Consider the following 19,208-nt stretch of genomic DNA (forward strand, 5'->3'; position numbering starts at 1 on the left):
TACTAATAAGAAAAGGCCATGAGGAGTGCCTGGGTGGTGTGGTCAGTTGAGTGTCCAACTCTTGATTTCAGCTCAGGTCGTTATCTCAGGGTCATGAGATCGAGCCCCACATTGGGGGGCGGGGGGCTTGACTTTCTCTCTCTCCCTCTGCCCCATCTCCCTTCTCTCTCTCAAATAAATAAATCTTAAAAAAAAAAAAAAAAAAAAAAAAGATCCCAAGACACATTCAAAGTAGACAGGAGCAAAAGTTGCAGATCACAAATACAGCGTGATCCCATATATGTATAAGGTAAGCTCTCCTCACCAAGTTTACAGTTATATATTTGTAGGAAAGTGTGCTGGCAAAGGTCTGGAAAGATCACCACTGACTTTATATGATCCCCGGAGGAAAGCAGGTAAGGTTTGGGGCAGAGGCCATGAGCAAGACTTTTGACTTCTTCCTCTACAGCTTTCCATACAATTTAATTTATTTTTTTTAAGATTTTATTTATTTATTCATGAGAGATATGGGGGGAGAGTGAGAGAGAGACAGAGACAGAGAGACAGAGACAGAGACAGAGACACAGAGGGAGAAGCCGGCTCCATGCAGGGAGCCCGATGTGGGACTCAATCCCGGGACCCAGGATCACGCCCTGGGCTGAAGGCAGGCGTTAAACCACTGAGCCACCCAGGAATCCCCAATTTAATTTTTTTAAAAAACAAGAATATATTCATGTGATGCCCAGGTCATCCTTTCATATAGTTCTTTTGCTAAATTGCTCCTCCCTACTCAGATCCCTCCAGCCCAGTAAAGAAGAGCTTCCTGACAGCAAAGACAGTGGCATCTCCTCCGTCTTGGGACCCCAGTCCAGGCCCAGGCCAGACTGGGGTGGCCGCGTGGTGGGGGGGGGCAACATGTGTGTTTATTGAACTGATGCATCCCCAGCACACACCAAAAATTGCAACTCTGTGCAGCACACAGGCAAGCTCCTTCATGATTCTAAGCTCTTCTAGACGGTCTCTTAAAGAGAATCCTTCAAATCATTTTGAAGATCAGAAAGCTTTCTTTGGAGAGATCTTACCAGGAAGTTAAAATGAATCATCCAGAAAAATCAGGACCCTCTCATTAGATTACCCCATCTCAGGGGCAGGATGGTGCCTTTTAAGTATTCCCAGGGGGCTCCTAACCATAGTCAGAAACTCACTGCTCTACAATGCACCGGTGCTATTTCATTCGTCACTGGCCATGAAAGATCATTAGGGCAGTGCTCACATTTACTGGTATGTTAACCAGGAATTCTAGAGCAGTGAGATTCTAACTATAGTTAGGAGCCCCTGGAAATCCTAAGAGGCACCATCCTGCCCCTGATGCCAACAGGAAAGGACTGTGGTATGGGTTCTCAGTAAGACGAGAAGTCTCAGGAGGCCCTGTGCAGAGGAACGATACACCCGCCTTACCTTCTAGCTTTACGTTAGGCACCTTGTTGAGGCCTCTTAAGATACTGAGCTTCCCTCCAAAAAGCACCCCACCTGCACTTCGCTCAGCCACATGACTTGAAACAACAGGTGCTCTCGGCCCCCCGGGACCCTGTCCCATCAGCCCTCCTTCACACCTGACATCCCACATCCAGGCCCCAAGGGCCTCTGATTTGAGAGCCCTCCAAGGACACCAATGTCAGTCTGTCCTTCTGCAGGAAAGCTACTCACGGCAGCAGTGGGGAGCCTCTGCGTGCAGGCCACGGGGAGCCGCAGCTTCCAATCTGTCTCCCCGTCCAGCTGATCCGTCCGCAGGAAACAAGACCCTGTGGGATGAGGGTGGGCACTATTTGCTTTCGATTCAAGGATCCTTCCCTTGGCAGCTCTGAGTAGTTCCAGCTCTGGCCTTTGCAAAACTCCAAATCGATGGCCAACAACCAAAAGGGAAAACGAATGCCCCACTTCCCACTCCCTCTGTAAGCTCTCGGGTCAGAAGATCTGAATTCAAATCCGCACTCCATCATTCACTCACAGTAGGAACCTGGGCTGGTTTCTTGATGTTGCTAAACACCAGCGGGCCCTGTCTATAACATGAGGAGGAACACAGACCTCAGGAGCTTGCTGTAAAGAGTTAGGGTGCCAGAACCCGCAGCATGGTGGCTAGCACAGAGCAGCTGGCGTTCAAGGCCATGCTGGGCAGAGATATGGACACCTTGTCAGGTAGGAATCAGACTCCTGGGTTCAAGACCAGCTGTACCACTCACTACTTGGGTTTCCCTGAGTGTAAAAATGGGCAGAACAGCACCAACCTCACGTAGTGAGGACTCCGCAGCGGATCCTGGCAGACTGCTCAAAGTGCAGAAAGTGCTACAAAAGCACATGCTCGTTACCCACTTGCATGTGGATGCCTATTTCAGTCTGATGTGCAAGTCCCAGCAATGAGTCAGCCGTGTATCTCATCAGACCCAGAAGGCAGTGAATTCGCAGACACTGCAGCTGAGAGCTCTGGGCACTGTCCAGGAAAAGCATGTCTAATCTTTTGAGGGGGGACGGGGAGGGAGCATTTCAGGGACCCTAATCCATAATGCTCTATCTTCACAGACAAGGACATGAGAACCAACTGAGGACAAAGCAGTAGATTTTAAAAGAAGACTTTTAATCTAGCATCCTCTTCTTCATCTCCGGATACTTTAATTGATCATTAGCATAAAATTTCATGTATACTTTTATTTGACTCATAATAAAGTAGGTTCCAGGAGTCTTGAAGGAATAGAAATGTGATTTTTTTTTTTCAGATGGTCAAAGATCTGATTGTGTCTGTACGTGAGAGAAAAACAGCCTTATTTCCTCAAAACAGCTTAAATTAAAAAAAAAAAGTGGGGAGATTTAGAGTCAACAGATGGGGTGGGCAGGCCATGGGGTCAAACACACTGGGAAAGAATTGGGAATGAGTAGGTCTTGTAGGAGCCTTGAGCAGCCCGCTCAGGTCTAAGGGGGCTGTGAGAATAAATAAGTTGAGGGGTAAGGGCAGGCATGGCCCAAGAGGCCACCTACCTCTCTCTGTCCCCAACTTCTCTACGGTCACACATCTCCTGGTGTTTCCACAGAAGAGAGAGAGGGTTTCTGTGTGCTTCCATTTATGGGATGCGCTTCCCGATCCTGCCAAGCCCTGAAGGTGAGCCCAACAGCAGCCCAGGGAGGAAAACCATGGCCACTGCGTGCGGATCCCCCAGCAGGGACTCGGCCTGGGCCGTACTAACTGTATCTTTGTGATGATCAAAATCTATTGACCTGCGAGCACCCAAAACGTTTGTTGTTTTTGTTGTTTTTGTTTTTTGTTTTTTTTTAAAAAAAAGACGGCTCTATTAAAAGAGATGTTTTTGATTTGCCTCCATGGCTCCGAAATGATCATCTACTTCTGTTCCATTTTCAAATGATTATTTTGCCAAATTACCACTGAAAGGTTAATGGTTATTTTCAAAATTGATCCCAGATGTTTACCGTTTTTTTCTGATGTCCTCAGGAAGATCATGTCAGCAGGGACCCGCTGGTTCTGTGTAATGAAAAGAAAGACTGTTACGGTGAATAGCCGTGTGTGGGGTTTCCGCTCCCCGCCCCCGGGGCCCCTCGGCGGGGAGGGGGGCCACCGAGACCCACAGCCTCATTCACGTCTCTGCCTTTGTCACAGACAGATTTGAGGATTTATTTTGTTTTGAATCCGAAAAATCTTGCACGCTGCTGTTACTTGACTAATCCCCGATTGAAATCTTATCTCGGAAAGAGAGCTGCTAGTTTTCTGGAGAATCCAACCATCACCTCCTGAAATTCCAGCCAGAAGGGCCGGGGCCCTACAGCCGGCGACCCTCGCTGGCCCTCTTCCAGGCGGTCTGCTGAAACCAAAGACACACACACGCTCCGCTCACGCTTTCTGCTCCTACCAATTTTCTGGCTTGATGTTTGGCTTTGAGTGGAATTTTAATAAGGAAGTCAAGTAGTAAGGAGCAACAAAAGCCATTCTCCATGTAAGCCAACGGCAGCCCCGATTTAATTATGAACAGAAAAGTATGTAATAACATAAAGGGTTTGTGTGGTTCTTCAGAGCTGCCACCCAGAAGAGCTTCACTTTACCTCAAATCGACTTTGAGTTCTTGGATTTAATCCTTTTAAGAGAGCATAGTTCACTTCCTACAGAAACAAGTTACCATACAATCCTTTTCTAATCAAATATTATTCCAAGCCTCTGCAGGGCCACCCCCAAAACCCACTGCCTTCCAAACAGGCGGCAAAAAGAGATGTGAGTGTTTGCTGAAGTCACAAATGTATTAATGGCGCTATTTTTTAAAAACGCATTTTCAGGCCTTCTTATTATTCTCACATTATACTTCATCCCTGCTCCCTACGAAATGACAGGAAAACACGATGTTTAAGTCAAAGAACGCAAACTAAAATTGCTCAAATGGTAAATGACAAATATTTCTATATGCATATGCAGCAAGCAAACTTCTAGGAAAGATTTTATGGCAAGTTTTTTTTTTCTTTTTTTTGCTTTTTTTCTTTTTAAAGACACCAAAACAAATACATCAAATACAAAATCAAAATTTGTACTTGTGTTTTGTAAGCAGAATTTTTGGCTAACCAGCATACGTACACTTGAAAAAGTATTCTTTGTGGGTGTCTCATGGCAAAGAAATCTTCCTCCCCAGGCAAAGCTGTAGGAGAGAATCCCAAAAAGCTTACATTGAGTTCATCTACCAGATAAACAAATTACATGCGAGGATTTATGAAGTGGCTCAATGACTTCCCATTTACACACTCACACAGCAACCACTCACAAACCACAGGATCCCACCTACCTTCTCAACGATGATAAGATCTCCAACCTGGATGTTGGAGCTCTTCACCTTCACCGTCCCTGCAAGGAAAGAGGTCTAAGATACATCATGTATGAATGCGTTTCAAGTCCTCGTGCCTTTGTAGAGTGCCCACGAGCCTGCGAGGTCAACATGGCACACCCAGAAGGATGTCTCTCCCTGGCCCAGCCAAGCTCATCAGCATCGCCTGCCTCTCCAGGGAGAGATTCAGCTGCTACAGAGATGACTCCAGGAATGAATCCCCACCTCTGAGAGCCCAGGGGCATCTCACCCACTCACAGAAGGCCTTCTGTGTTAATGGCACCTTAGAGGCTTTTCTGAGTTGGTACCGTGAGATTCATTCAACCTCAAAACCAAAGAAAGCAAAAAACAACACAGAAAAGGGGAATAAAATTAAGAGTCAGATCCATGGACAGAAGGCCAACTCTCTCTCTCTTTTTTTTTAAGATTTTATTTATTTGAGAGTGGGGGAGAGCGAGCGAGCACGTGTGCACACTTGTGTGGGGCGAGAGGCAGAGGGAGAAATTCACAAGCAGACTCTGCTGAGCATGGAGCCCAACGACAATGTGGGGCTTCATCTCGTGACCTGGAGATCATGACCAGGGCCGAGATCATGAGATCACGCTAAACTGACCAAGCCACCCCGACCCCCTGAGAAGGTCAACTCTTAATTTTCGAAACCACTGAAAAGAAAGAAGTCATCCTGAAATGATTGATTTTTTTTGAAATTTGTGGTTGCTATATATTTTATGTGATTATGATCAGACCACACAACTTCAGCTTAATGTTTATCTAGATAAACAGGAACAGCTAACAGTAAACACTACACCTGCAATAAGCACTGTATATATAGTGACACAGGGACAGCTTCCTTTAGTTTTCACATTGACTATCAGAAACGGGTATTATCGTCTGAAGTTTTCAGACAAAGGAAGTAGGATCGGACCTGTGCCATCCCCACCTCACTCCCCAGCCTCACAGTTAGAACAGGTCAGTCACACCCCTATCTGACTCCAGAGCATGAATTAAAAAACAAACAAACAAACAAACAAAAAACACAGTGAGTTCAGTTCAACACCAAAAAACATTTACTGAGTGCTATGTCATGGGAATTCAAAGATGCAAGACAGTCCCCTTATCCTAGAAAAAAATGCTTGGTCTCCAGCAGGAGTCAACAAACATGTGCTGGTGAGGGGTCAAGGCAGTGAACACTTTAGGTTTTGTAGGCCAAGAGGCAAGGTTCCAACTCTGCCAACAATCATTCCCCATCAAAGGCTAAAAACTATTCTTAGCAACCAGGCCATACCAAAACAAACAAAACAAACAGAAAAAAATGGTGGGCTGAATTTGGCTCCCAGGCTGTAGTTTGCAAACCCATGAGCTGGTAAGAAAAAGAGCCAGACAGATGCTGTTAGCACAAAATAGTGTGTAAAATAATGCAGGTGAGTCCAGGGTGCTAAGGAACAGAAAGGAGGGAAATCTTCCCTTTGGAAGAGGACCTAGAAGACTGCTCAGCATACAGAAGTTTCCTGATCATGAATTCAACATTGAAGCACCATTTGCTGAATGCCTGGTGTAGGCCAGGTGATCCAGAGGTGGGGGATACAGGGAACTCACATCCCCATGGAAGGAAGGAGGCAACAAGTAAACAATAAATGAAGGGATGGGGAAAGGGAGCTGCCAACACACACTCTGCAAGAGAGGTGAGACGGCAATTGGCCAGATAAAGGACACTGGTTACCAGTAACCCATGAAAGGAAAGCATGAGATGGGAGAAAGTGGTGCATGTGAGTAGTCTATGTGTTGTGTGTGGCTACAGGTTGCACCTCCTTCAGCAGAGCCAGAAGCACCGCATGGAAGACAGGGACAGTGAGAGACAAAATTGGAAGGGCCAGTCAGTCCTATGAACAAGCCCGGGGAGGAGATGGGCCTTGATTCTGGTGATGGGTCAAATTCTTGCACAAGGGAGCAACACCATGAAATCTTAATGTCATTGGCTTTTCATAAAAAGCCCATTTAACCTACAAACGTTCAGCCGAGAAAGAAAGGAAGTAAAGAGGACTCTCAAGCCTCCTCAGTAAAGTATAATTTTATCCAGCAATGAGAGCAAAAGTGGGATGGGAATCATGAATCTTCTATTCCCTCCCTGTACTCATTCATTCAACAAAAACCCAACATTCACAAAGTAGGATTGCTAGCTTGAGCTTCTTTACTTTTACGAAGCACTCAAAGACACTAATGAAACCATGAGTGTACGGCTCCAGGCTTTCAGAGTTTTTCACAGTAACATATACTTTTCACATAATTCAATGTGTCTTTTTAATTTTTTTAAAGATTTTATTTATTTATTCATAGAGACGCAGAGAGAGAGGCAGAGACACAGGCAGAGGGAGAAGCAGGCTCCATGCAGGGAGCCCACGTGGGACTCGATCCAGGGTCTCCAGGATCACGCCCTGGGCTGCAGGCGGCGCTAAACCACTGCGCCACCGGGGCTGCCCCAATGTGTCTTTTTAATAATTTACAACTGTCAAGATTTTCCGTAGCATTCCAATTATTTCTGGTGAAACAACTTTTTCAAATAGGTTGCATAGGGTTTGATTTTAATTAATTCTTGCATTCAATTAAATTTTGTCATGGTAGCAGTCAGTAGAACTGGCACTAGAATGAAGGCACACAAACACTAATAATGACTTCTAGACAGAACACAGCAAGTGGTGATGAACTGGACCAACCCTCGGTTGTTCTGTGGACTTCTAGACTCTCCCAGTTTGGGCATCTCTCTCACTACAACGTGAGTGTTTCACGTGCCTCGTTTTCACCAAACCCAGGACTAAATTCAAATCACGGGCCTGAGCCCTAGCCTGCTAGAGACAGAACAAGAGCCTCAAAGTGTTCATTATGTCAAAACATGTGCAGAGGGAATGGACGACATCTACCAATCCAGAGTCAGAGCATTAGAAATGGGGGAAGAGAGGGAGGCCTGGGTGGCTCGGTCAGTCAAGCATCTGCTTTTAACTCAGATCATGATCTGGGGTCCTGGAATCGAGCCCCGTTGGGCTCCCTGCTCAGCGGGGAGCCTGCTTTTCCCTCTTCCTCTGCCCCTCCCCTGCCCTGCTCATGCTCTATTGTTCTCATGCTCTCTCTCCAATAAATAAAATAAAATCTTAAAAAAGAAAAAAAAATGGGGGAAGAGAGAGGGCCCAATGTACAGAATTCTTTTCCTGCCTGAACTTTCTTCTGGTCCCACTAGGGGGCAACAAAAAACATATGCTTGGACACGCTCCCCTTGTGGGGGGCGTTTATGGAGGCGTTGCTGGAAGGAAGGAAGATCATAAATTCAACGTGGCCCTCTGTGCCAATGAACGTTTCCTTCACCTGAGCTCGCCCTGGCGCTCCCAAACATAAATTTACACATTGTCTTCGGTTTTATTACAAAAATTGAAGCTGGTGCCCTGACCCAAATGATCCTTGAGTCTGTGTTCCAACCTTCAAGACCTGGCTACAGGTCTTCTATTTAACTCAAAGAGAAATATGCATGTGAAGTCTTGTTAAATCATAACCATATAGGTACACGTGTGGATGTTGGCAGGGCAGACCAATTCAGGAGGATTGTGCTGGAGGAGCTGGAGAGGGAGTCTTTCTGGGGACACAGGGAATCTACCCCTTTCTCTGGCACACATACTTTCTAAATTCTTCACAGTGATTTTTTTTTTATTATTATTATTAGCATGAGGTGCTCTTCTAATAAGAAAAAAAAGAATAATAAATTAAATTAGCTCAAACTTCTCAGTGACCAGACCCAGATCTTTCCCTTGTACCGCGGAGTCATGATTTATGATCAGTTAATGTGAACTCTGCCTCCCCCGTCCATCTGCTCTACCTCAACAAAAACCCCTTTTAATCCGCTGTGCTTGCAGAGCAGATCCTGACTAGGGCCAGCAGGCCGATCCCTCACACAAGCTCTCCTACTGTATCTGTCTCAGCCAGCAGGCTCCGTCTCGGGGAAGAGGGCGGCGGGAGCCACGCGGCCCAGAGGCCCCTTGATTTCCTAGCCATGGCTCCCTTGTTAGCATATGGGTATTGGGGTGGGGGTGGGGGGATCCTGCAGCTTCAACAAAGGGGGATCCTCAGACTCTCCCACTCTATCAAGCTCACCGCACAGCCCTGACCATAAACTTGGATCCCCCTGCCCACTGTGCCATTTGCTGGCGATCGAAAACGTGCGGTTCAGGCCTAGGTGCAGGACACCTGGTCAGCGTGTGTCCGTGTGGGTTCTGAATGAAGAACATACATAAAACCAGAAGAGCGAAAAGCAGAAAAAGTGGCAGGAAGAAAAGAGAAGGGAAAGCAGATACCAGTACAGCTGTTCTACCGTCTACCGTCGACTGGGCTTTCCGCCAGGTACCACGGTCGGCTGTGGACGTGTGAATAAAGGCCCTCGCAGTGGCCAGGCTGCCGGGGCCAGGGTGGTGGGGGGAAGCGGGAGAAAAAGGGGACAAAGGGAGCCTGACTCATGCTGGCATTTCAGGGGCTGGGATGAAGTCGCTGAATGAAAAACACTTCAGATTGCGGAGAGGGCTCCAAACACATGTCTAAACTTACATTAACCGCCAATTCTGAATTTTCTACAGACTTCTTGCAAAAGAAAGAGCAAGATGCTGATGCTCTCTGGCAGAGCTCCTCGTCTACCTAACAAAAACAGCACATCTCCAGCGAGTATCACCCATCTCCAAAGAGAGGACAGTCCCCTACTGCCCATCCTCCGACTGGAAGAAAATACTCTCCCAACACCCCACTGAGAAGTCAGCAGACACGCTTCCCAAGCCCCTCTTCTTCCCTTCCCTTCTTCCTTTCACCTTCCTTGAGGTTCCTAAGGTGGAAGGTGAGGTAGCCCCCCTGGGTGAGCGACCTGTGTATTCACCACGGGCACCCCCCTCAGGTGAATGACCTGTTGTCATCTTAAAATTCTTAATAACTTTTCAACAAGGGGCCCTTGCAGTCTCATTTTGCACGGGGTCCCACAAATGACGTAGCTGCCTGTGAACAAAAGTCGAACACCCAGGAACATCTTCAGTACACGGTGCACAGGAAAGCCTGGCCCCCTTCCGAGAACTGGACGCCACAGCACTTCCCTCCCCCCAGACCACTCTTCTCTTCTGCTTCCTCTAACACCCAGCCTCCCACCTCCAGCCTCTGGGATTTTTAGATACATTTGCAGAAACTTTACAGAAGTTGGCTAAGAGATTTTTACAGAGGTTAAGTGGAAAACTGTCTGCTGGCCACATCCTAAATCATTAAATGCCTTCTATAAAATAAATTTATCCCTTTCGGCTTTCGACACTTTACCCGAGTCACCTCTGAGCCAGAGTTTATAACAGGGAACAAAATTCCAATTACAAGAGCTGTTTATTTCTGTAGAGATGGACCCCAAGCCTTTCATAAGCAAAGCTATTGAGCCCAAACCATGCTTTTCATGGATGACAGCTTCAGAATAAGAGCAGTTTGTCTACATTGCAGGGAGAAACCAGATGTTTCCCTTGAGTCGAAACAAGCAAATGACAATTCAGTCAAACGGCGGAACAGCCCGCAAAAAAAAAGAGAATTTTTAAAAATAAATTCCGGGGCACTAGTATGTGTGGGCCTCTGTTTTGACCCCAAACACCTCCAGCCCTACTTCTATTTTTCATCGTGCATGCAGGACATTGATTGCTTCTGGAGAGCTTGAGCAGCAATCTCTATGCACCAACCCTGGTTAATGGATTACTCTTGAGCTCACACTCTGTGACAGTGATGAGTTGTAAATTCTACAGCGTGTGTACATTTCCTGGGGTTGACATTAAAACGCCTCTGCAGACCCAGCAGAGTTCATAGGTTTAAAGTTGAAATTTTCATATTCCAAGAGACTTGTCTGCATTCCCCAGAGCCTAAGAAAAGACTTATTTGAAAACAGGCAAAGGGTTGAAAAGTATTATTATAAATTCCACGGCCGCTTCCTGGGGCTTTTGTTTAAAATAGGGGGAACTTAAAAAAGAAAGGCTGAGGCTTAAATGTAACAAGTTTATACCCAACAGAGGCTTTTAAAATAAATATATAAATGGTCCTCCCTGCTTCTGGTGCCCAATAATGAAGAAACAGACCCACACCCCGGTGGTGGGGGAGGGAATACCTTTTGGGAAAGATAACAGTGCAATGTGCATGTGAGATTGTTTTGGAGGTTTTGGGGGGTTTTTTTGTTTTGTTTTGTTTTTTTGTTTTTTAATTAATAGATCAGTTCACCAACGATTTGTAATAAAGTGAAACTGAGTACTTTGAAAAAACAAAGAAATGTATGAGTCTGAAACAACTTTGCCTCTGTCGGAGAACGTGTGAGAAAATGTCTGGCAAGATCTGTCTTAAAGGAGACTTGTAAAAACGAATGCTCTGAATCTCTTTTTTTTTTTTTTTAAGATTTTATCTATTTATTCATGAGAGACACAGAGAGACAGAGACATAGGCAGAGGGAGAAGCAGGCTCCCTCCAAGGAGCCTGATGTGGGGACTCGATCCTGGGACTCCAGGATCACGCCCTGGGCCAAAGGCAGTCACTCAACTGCTGAGCCACCCAGGCATCCCTGAATGCTCTGAATCTTAATGAGAGAAGTTTGGGCAGAGGAATTCTCCGCTTCCTGAACCATCTTTGAGTTCCTTGGCAAAGGACTTTTGCAGTGCTTTTACTGCAGTTAATATCAAAAAAGACCATCACTGTATTTCTCTTCTCTAAAAAAAAAAAAAAAAAAAGAAAACAAAGACGTCCCATCAGGCCAGGGACAGCTTAGTGTTGGGCACCTTACAGATTTGACCTTTACTTCCAGCCCAGAGGCCTCAGCTGCAACCAAGTCACGCCAGGTCCTTGATGGGGGCCCAGGAGTCTAAGAGTGTGATCCCCCTCTTTGCATTTACTGGAGCGGGAGGTACTATGGTACTACAGCAGCACTGTATGTCTCGCACCTGGCACTGTTCAATCCAGATGTCAGTTGAGAAGGGAAGTCAGTTGGGAATATCCCAGAAGTCTGGAACTGGGGGTCCCAGTGATCAATACAAGTTCTACCTGGTGAATGTCGATTACAGCAAACTGAAGAGGGCCCAGACTCCTAAATGAAATGCTTCACTCTAAAGATGCTTAGAAGGAAGGTCTTCCGGAAGCCAGCTGCACGATTTTCCACTTACCCAGGAAATATTTTCCCTCTAAATGCCTAAACCATGTTGGTGTATTGTCTTGGGGGTGACACTGATTAATAAATATCTGAAACTTAAAACAAATAAAACTTTAAAAATAAATAAATAAAATAAAAAAGTATAAAACATATCTTAGTGTTCTCTCACTTTGACAACACAAATGGTACTTATGTTTAAGAATACAGAATTTCAGTTTAGTTAACGCACGAGCTAAACACTGCCCCATTAATGAACACATGCAATTTCCCTACACTAGCCTACTTTCTCCTGATAAACTCCAACGGGATAAAACTGCCAAAGAGAAAAACACCTACATCCTTTGACCTCAAAATTCAGTCATATGAACCGCAATCTTAAATAATAGTCCAAAAATAGATCTTGAATTAAATTGGAAAAAAAAAAGATACCACTCTTAAGAGGAGGTGAGGTCCTGAGGTTATTCTGTACCTGGGAAAGGGTGAGCAGAGCACCTGGAAAGATGGACAACTACCTGAGAAAAAAGATAGATACCAGCTAGTCGTTAACACCACATGGTACTCCAAAACTGAAGATGGGAGGGATTCTCTCCGTTTCATGGAGACCTTCAGCTTATGACTTCTGGCTCTCAATGTGTCCAGATGTCCCCAGCAGGAAAGAAGCACCAGCACTTGTGCTAATTGTACCTCTGTTTGCACTTTCTTTCAAAGCTAATTATCCGCGTGCCTCTTTTAGCCCAGGATCACAGGTTAGTCTGGGAAAACATTCCTGGTTAGAAGACCCTCAGAATTCCTCTGGTGAAAATGCAAATCCGACTGCCCTCACCACCTGTGATAATCCAGGCGAACCCCTCCAGCCTCAGAATTAAACTTCTGGTTTGGGCAAAGCACACAGAAGAGAACAATCCATTTACTAATTATTCCTTCCTTCATTCAACCCCAATCTCTGCCAGTAATCAGACGTATTGCTGGGTCTGCTCCCAAGTCAAGAACCCTGTCATCTGGGGCACCTGGGTGGCTGGTTGAGTGTTTGCCTTTGGCTCAGGTCTTGGCCCTGGGGTCCTGGAATGAAGTGCCGCATTGGGCTCCCTGTGGGGAGCCTGCTTCTCTCTCTGCCTCTCTTTGTGTCTCTCATGAGTGAATAAATAAAATCTTAAAAAAAAAAAAAAAAAAAAAACCCTGTCTTCTTTGACTTTGGTATTTCTAGTACCTCTGAATGCTGCCAGAGAAGACAGCCCTATAAAACTCCTAAGAACCTCCCTCGGCTCTCTGATCATGTTACAAATGTGGATTTCAAGGAGAAGGAGAGGGGACACTTATTTATCTGAAAGCATGATCCCTACTGAGCTTTCAACAACTTTGTCTAAAAATAAGCTTATCCATCCCAGAAAGGATGCTTGGGACGCCTGGGTGGCTCAGTCTGTTAAGCATCTGATTCCTGATTTAGGCTCAGCTCGTCATCCGCTGGTCCTGATATCAAACCCGGTTGGGCTCCACGCTCAGTAGGGAGTCTGCTTGAGATTCTCTCCCTCTGCCCCTGCCCCTACTCTCCCTTCTACTAAATCAATAAATCTTAAAAAAAAAAAAAAAGAGGATACTGGATTAATAGATTCCTTTGGACTCAGAAACATGTTTTAAAATAATTTAAATCTAAAACCCCTCCTGTAGCATATGTGCTAAGGCTGAACATCACAGCTATTGGTGAGATATTCCAACTCCTGGCACATTGTAGGTGCCTGGACCTAAAGGCTTAGGATGTGCATTCAGATAAGCCAAGGTTCGAGTCACAGCCCCACCCTTACTGAGCTGAGATGAGGCACCTTCCTGGGCCCTCGCACTTTCCATCTGTAAAAGCCACCTCCACACGGCTATTTAAGAACTTACACACTAGACCTTGTCCAGCATCTATAGCTGGCTTACGGTGGGTAATCTTTCATTTTTTTCTATGGTTTTCCAATTTTGACAGAATTTTTCAAATACTTCCAATGCCGTCTACTCCCCGTAGCATGCCCTTGTACAGAGATTCCTAGACCACAGAATGAACTTTCCCACAGTGTCAGGCCCATCATTGCCTACATGGTCTTCTCCTCTGTTCTCCCAAGAAGGAGACTCAGGAAATATGGCCTAAATGGGAAGAGCAAGATAGAACCAGAATTGGGCGTAAGCAATCCACACTCCCAGCCATCACACCTGTGGCCACTGGAAGACTCTTCATGCATGTGTGATCTGGGTACTAGCATGGGGCCCCATGCTCAGAAGGCTCCTACAGGAGCCTTGGTTTCATGCTCGCCTGCTGCCATCTTGAATTCTTAATTTTTGAACAAAGGTCCCATATACTCATTTTGCATTGACCACCACAAACACGCAGCCAGTCAGTCCTGCCCTCTTCCACCCTGTAAGATTTAAGATGAGATCACTTCTTCAGAGAAGATGTATCAGCTCCTCTCTGACGGGGTCCCATAACCTCCCATGACCACTGGCTCATACTTCATTTATTCAAATCCACCAACATTTAATGGACCCCTGCTACAATACCATCCCCATTGCCTTTCTTGAGCATACAGCAACTCCCAGGCACAGTGTTACATTCTTTCATATAAGAGTTATATAGAGAGCAACTCTCAAAAGGTAGGCACTATTATTATCTCCAATTTACTGACAGGTTAAGGACCTGCCCACAGAGCAGGGTGCAGGTGGAAGCAGGACTCGTGAATCCAGGCAGAGCACAGGCTCAGAACCACTTTCTTCAACTGCCAGGCACTGTGCTGAGAACAAGGAATATAGTGATCAAGAAAGGGAACACTCTCTGTAAGAACCACCCCACTCCCACCCCTAATATAAAATTATTAGTTGCATTTTTAAATTATCTATTTAAATGTCTAGATACAGGCAGCCTGGGTGGCTCAGTGGTTTAGCGCCGCCTTTAGCCCAGGGCGTGATCCTGGAGACCGGGATTGTGGAGCCTGCTTCTCCCTGTCTGTGTCTCTGCCTCTCTCTCTCTCATGAATAAATAAAAATCTTTAAAAATAAATAAATAAACATCTAGATACTTCACTAAATTATGAATTCCCAGAATCCCCAGCCCTGTGTTTATCTCTATAATATGGAAACTGATCGTAAACTTGAGACAGGTGGTAGTCAAAAAAATTCTATTTTTTTTTAGTCAAAAAAATTCTTAAGAAAATGAATAAAAGGTCATTTTGACATGAGGTATTAAAATACTTCAAATATTTCTTATTAAACTGTGACAAGGATATTAAAAATTAATCTAATTCGTGTGTTTTTTTAGACAACAAATTATTTGAATGAAATAAGATGATCTAAATGGAAGTAGCAATTAACCAAAAAAAAACCCAAAAAAGTATCAACTATTTTTCCTCACAGTGATGAGTGCCTTACTTTCAGGGTTTTTAGTTGTTTAGAATCTACTTTTTTCTCAAAGTTTGAAATTTTTTCAATTTGATTACCATAATGCCTCTAAAACTCTGGCAAAGTCCCAACAAGAATCTGTGCCACTTGGCTTTCCTAAAACCACATTAAATTCTTGTCATGAACCTAATTTTCACAAATCAGACAAACACAAATTGAGGGACAACCTACAAAGCAACCTTCCTGAAACTGGCCAGTCCTTTTCAAAATGTCAATGTCATATCAAAGAAAACGGAGGAGATCAAGGAACAAGGACAATTAAATGCCACTGGCAAACCTGTACTGATTTCTGCACCAGGAAAAAAAAAAATGCTGTTTAAAACAAAATATTTTAGGCACTGGAGGGGGCGGGGGCCAAACAAACAAACAAACAAAAAAAAAACCCAGGACATTTCAGGAACAAATCGTAAATTTTGAGTAAAGACTGCAGATTAGAGTAATAGTAATATACCAATGTTGCATCTCCTGATTTTGATAATTGTACTGTGTTATGTGAGAGAAATACCCTATTAGCAATTAAGAACTGAAGTATTTAGGGATAAAGGAAATAATGTCTGTAACTTAATTCTCTAATGAGAGAGAGAATATTAAAAGGCAAACGTGGCAAAATGTTAACAATGGATAGAAGAGCATGTGGGAGCTCACCACATGGTTTTTTAACCTTTTTTTTCCTAGTTAGAAATTATTACCCCCCAACTTTCAAAAACTATATCAGCACAAGTACTGCTATTATTAATCAGGAAATGATGCAGAAGGCAGGTTAATACTGTAGCCTGTAACCTAGCGATCGGGACTTGGTATCTTGGCTTCTAAAGGTTTCTGAACTCTAAAATACTAGTCTTAAAAAAGGAAACAGTCCTGTGTGGAGATACATACATATATTTGTTTCATTTTGCATTGAAACTTAGTAAAGGAAGACCTTGGTGAAAAGCCTCACTGGAGAAAATTAGTAAATAATTAAACAGTGAGGTCAAAAAGGCCTTCTTTCTCTTCCTCTCTCTGAAATCTTCTAGTTGGGGCTTCCTTCTCTCGCCCTTCCCCACCCCCTAAAATGTATCAAATAACTAAACTCACCTCCATCACTTTCTGAGTTGACAGTTTCTTCAGTGCTTTTTTGGGGCTTTCAGAACAAATGGTCGAGCAGGGGCTGGGTTAATATTCAGAACTCTGCTCGGTTTCCCCTACTGTTGCATTGGCATGACAATGGAAACCACCGGCCACAAAAGGAGACCAACAAAGGAAGACAAGTTTTTAATGCTGGAGCCATCTGCCAATTCTCCTTAGGATCTTTCCAAGAACTGAGTGAAGATAAAGCAGGAGCTGAGAAGGGGGTCTGCAGGGGAGGGCAGAAAAATCATTCACGGGAAAAGCAATTGCAATATGAAAAGAACCAAAGAAGGTTTGGAGCCTGGATAGATGAATGAATGGAATCCCTCTAAAGAGATCCACCGTACCCTCTCGAAAGGGGCTTTTGTCGGTTGCCTAGCATTTTAAATGTTATAGTCAGAATATGTTATTAAGGGAGGATTTAATATACACGAACCACAAAAAACACCCTCCAGAGGGGTCTTCTGATTACCCACGTGGAAAGCCCAAGCCACCTGCCTTTGCAAAGATTATGCTGAGTTTTCTTTCTTTACATAGCAAAATGTCCTAAATACAGTAGTTTAGCAATAATAAAGCATTTTTATACCAACTCTACATCCCCTACCTCTCCCAGAGACTTGCAAAATGCTAAAACCACCAACTATAAAAGTCTATTTAAACACAGATTAATAAATAAACAAAAATTATTTAAACATACTAAACCGAAATACTTTCATGTCTTCTGAGGACCTTTTTTTTTTTTTTTTTTTTTTTTTTTTGAGCCTAAAACATTTTCCTCCGACATTGTTCCTATAAGGAAAACTCTATGCAAAACCCTGAAATCATGTGTGGACGCCTTCTTGGGAAGACTAAAGCATGGGAAAGCAATTCACACTTGACTCCGATACACCCTCCCTGAGACATCTATCTCATCTTTTCCAGAATTCTTAATGTCCTGAAGGTAAGGCACAGCTTTTCTCCATCTCTGCTGCTTCCTAAAACATGACTAATCACTGAATGGGATCAGTCATCTTTGGGAAATTTAGGTAACATGCTCTCATTTCTGAACACATCCTTACAGGTAATCTCCTATAGAATCTGTAGTTGAAACAAGAAGTCAACATTGGCGGCATTGCCTTGTGGGTTTTTAATGGAGTATTGTTTGTTTGTTTTTTTTAATTCCAACCGATTTAAAATGCAGGCATCTTGCAAGGGATTCAACAATTAAAGACTATCTAGTTGCTTTTCTCTTGGGTCTTACTATCTACACTCTCCACCTTAATTTTCAGGATTTATACAATGCCTTTCAAGGAAATCTTCACAGATACGGTGTTTATACAAATCTGGTGCCTATTTAAAAACTAATGTCGCGGGATCCCTGGGTGGCGCAGCGGTTTGGCGCCTGCCTTTGGCCCAGGGCGCAATCCTGGAGACCCGGGATCGAATCCCATGTCAGGCTCCCAGTGCATGGAGCCTGCTTCTCCCTCTGCCTGTGTCTCTGCCTCTCCTTCTGCCTGTGTCTCTGCCTCTCTCTCTCTGTGTGTGACTATCATAAATAAATAAATAAATTAATTAATTAATTAATTAATTAATTAATTAAAAAACAAAAATAAAAACTAATGTCGCAAAGTTGTAGCATTAGTTTTTGTGATGCAGAAAGAATATCTTTTAAAGCTTATCAGACAGACTTTGCAGCATCTGCATGAGAGGAGCTGCCTCCTTCCCTCCCCAGTCACCCCAGGGACAGCAACGGGACAGGGTTAGCCAGAAGAGGATGCCCAACGAACAAAATTTAATTCCAGGTTGACGCCGCACAAGTAAGCCAACGACAGGCCCAGCTCTACGAAAGACCGTGGCAGCCTGGGGGACAGAGGCCTCTGAGCCCCAGGCACATGGTGGCCTCCCTGGTGCGAGCAACTGAGTGAATGCCCCACCCTGCAGTGTCCACACACCCACCGGCCCCGTGGCCCGTGATGGAGCTGCAACCCTGGGGCCCAGGCCGGGTGGCAGGAGGTGGCCCTGGGGGAGCGGGGAGGCTGACCTCTCGCCGTGAGCCGGCTGTAGACCTGACAGTTGACCTCCCTGTCGCGCACATAGCATCGGATCTCCTCCACTGCCTCCCGGATGACGGTGACAGCCAGCACGAAGCCCTGTGGAGAGAGGGGGGAGAGGGTGAGGCCTGCTGAAAGCGACCTTCCTCTTCTGGTGCCGGGGACAGAAGAGGCCAGAGGCCGCACAGGAGGGCGGCAGGGCAGGGCCTGCGATCGCCCCCAGCGCGCCAGCAAGCCCACTTCTCCGACCCCTCCTGCACCCTGACACACCTCTGCAAGGGCGTCCCTGTTCAGCACTGCCACACAGTTTCGGAGAGGAGAAGGGTGGCCCGTCCACAGGCAACGGCAGGGTGACGGTGCCCGCTAACATGCTTGCCTCGCGAGGCACGTGCGGGGCGTCCTTGGCAGCGTGCTACATCCCCTCGACCCTACGCTCGGGCCTGCTGAGCCGGAGCCTCGGAAGCACCGAAAGGTTAGGTCATCTTGCCCAAGGACGTGAAGCTCCCAAGTGACAGGCCCGGAAGAAGCTGGCTCCAGAGTCCCCGCTCCTGCCAGCCACACTGTTGTGCATCCAGAGAAACTTGGAAAACCTACTAGCCACTAAGATGGAACACCAGGAGACAGTTC

The 19,208-nt window shown here is 45.2% G+C and overlaps 1 protein-coding gene across 2 annotated transcripts in view; it reads right to left on the reverse strand.

The window, feature by feature from the left end:
• The window catches only part of ATP9A (ATPase phospholipid transporting 9A (putative)), a 133,014-nt gene that overhangs the window by 74,646 nt on the left and 39,160 nt on the right, over positions 1–19,208 (reverse strand). For both annotated transcript variants that reach the window (XM_038572611.1, XM_038572612.1), the window contains exons 4-7: positions 18,572–18,680; positions 4,809–4,867; positions 3,457–3,508; positions 1,687–1,781 (exon numbers count right to left, since the gene is read on the reverse strand). In XM_038572611.1, the coding sequence (XP_038428539.1) occupies positions 1,687–1,781; positions 3,457–3,508; positions 4,809–4,867; positions 18,572–18,680 (315 nt within the window). The remainder of the gene's footprint in view (positions 1–1,686; positions 1,782–3,456; positions 3,509–4,808; positions 4,868–18,571; positions 18,681–19,208) is intronic.

This window comes from Canis lupus, chromosome 24, assembly GCF_011100685.1.
Source record: "Canis lupus familiaris isolate Mischka breed German Shepherd chromosome 24, alternate assembly UU_Cfam_GSD_1.0, whole genome shotgun sequence".
NCBI classification, from domain to species: domain Eukaryota; kingdom Metazoa; phylum Chordata; class Mammalia; order Carnivora; family Canidae; genus Canis; species Canis lupus.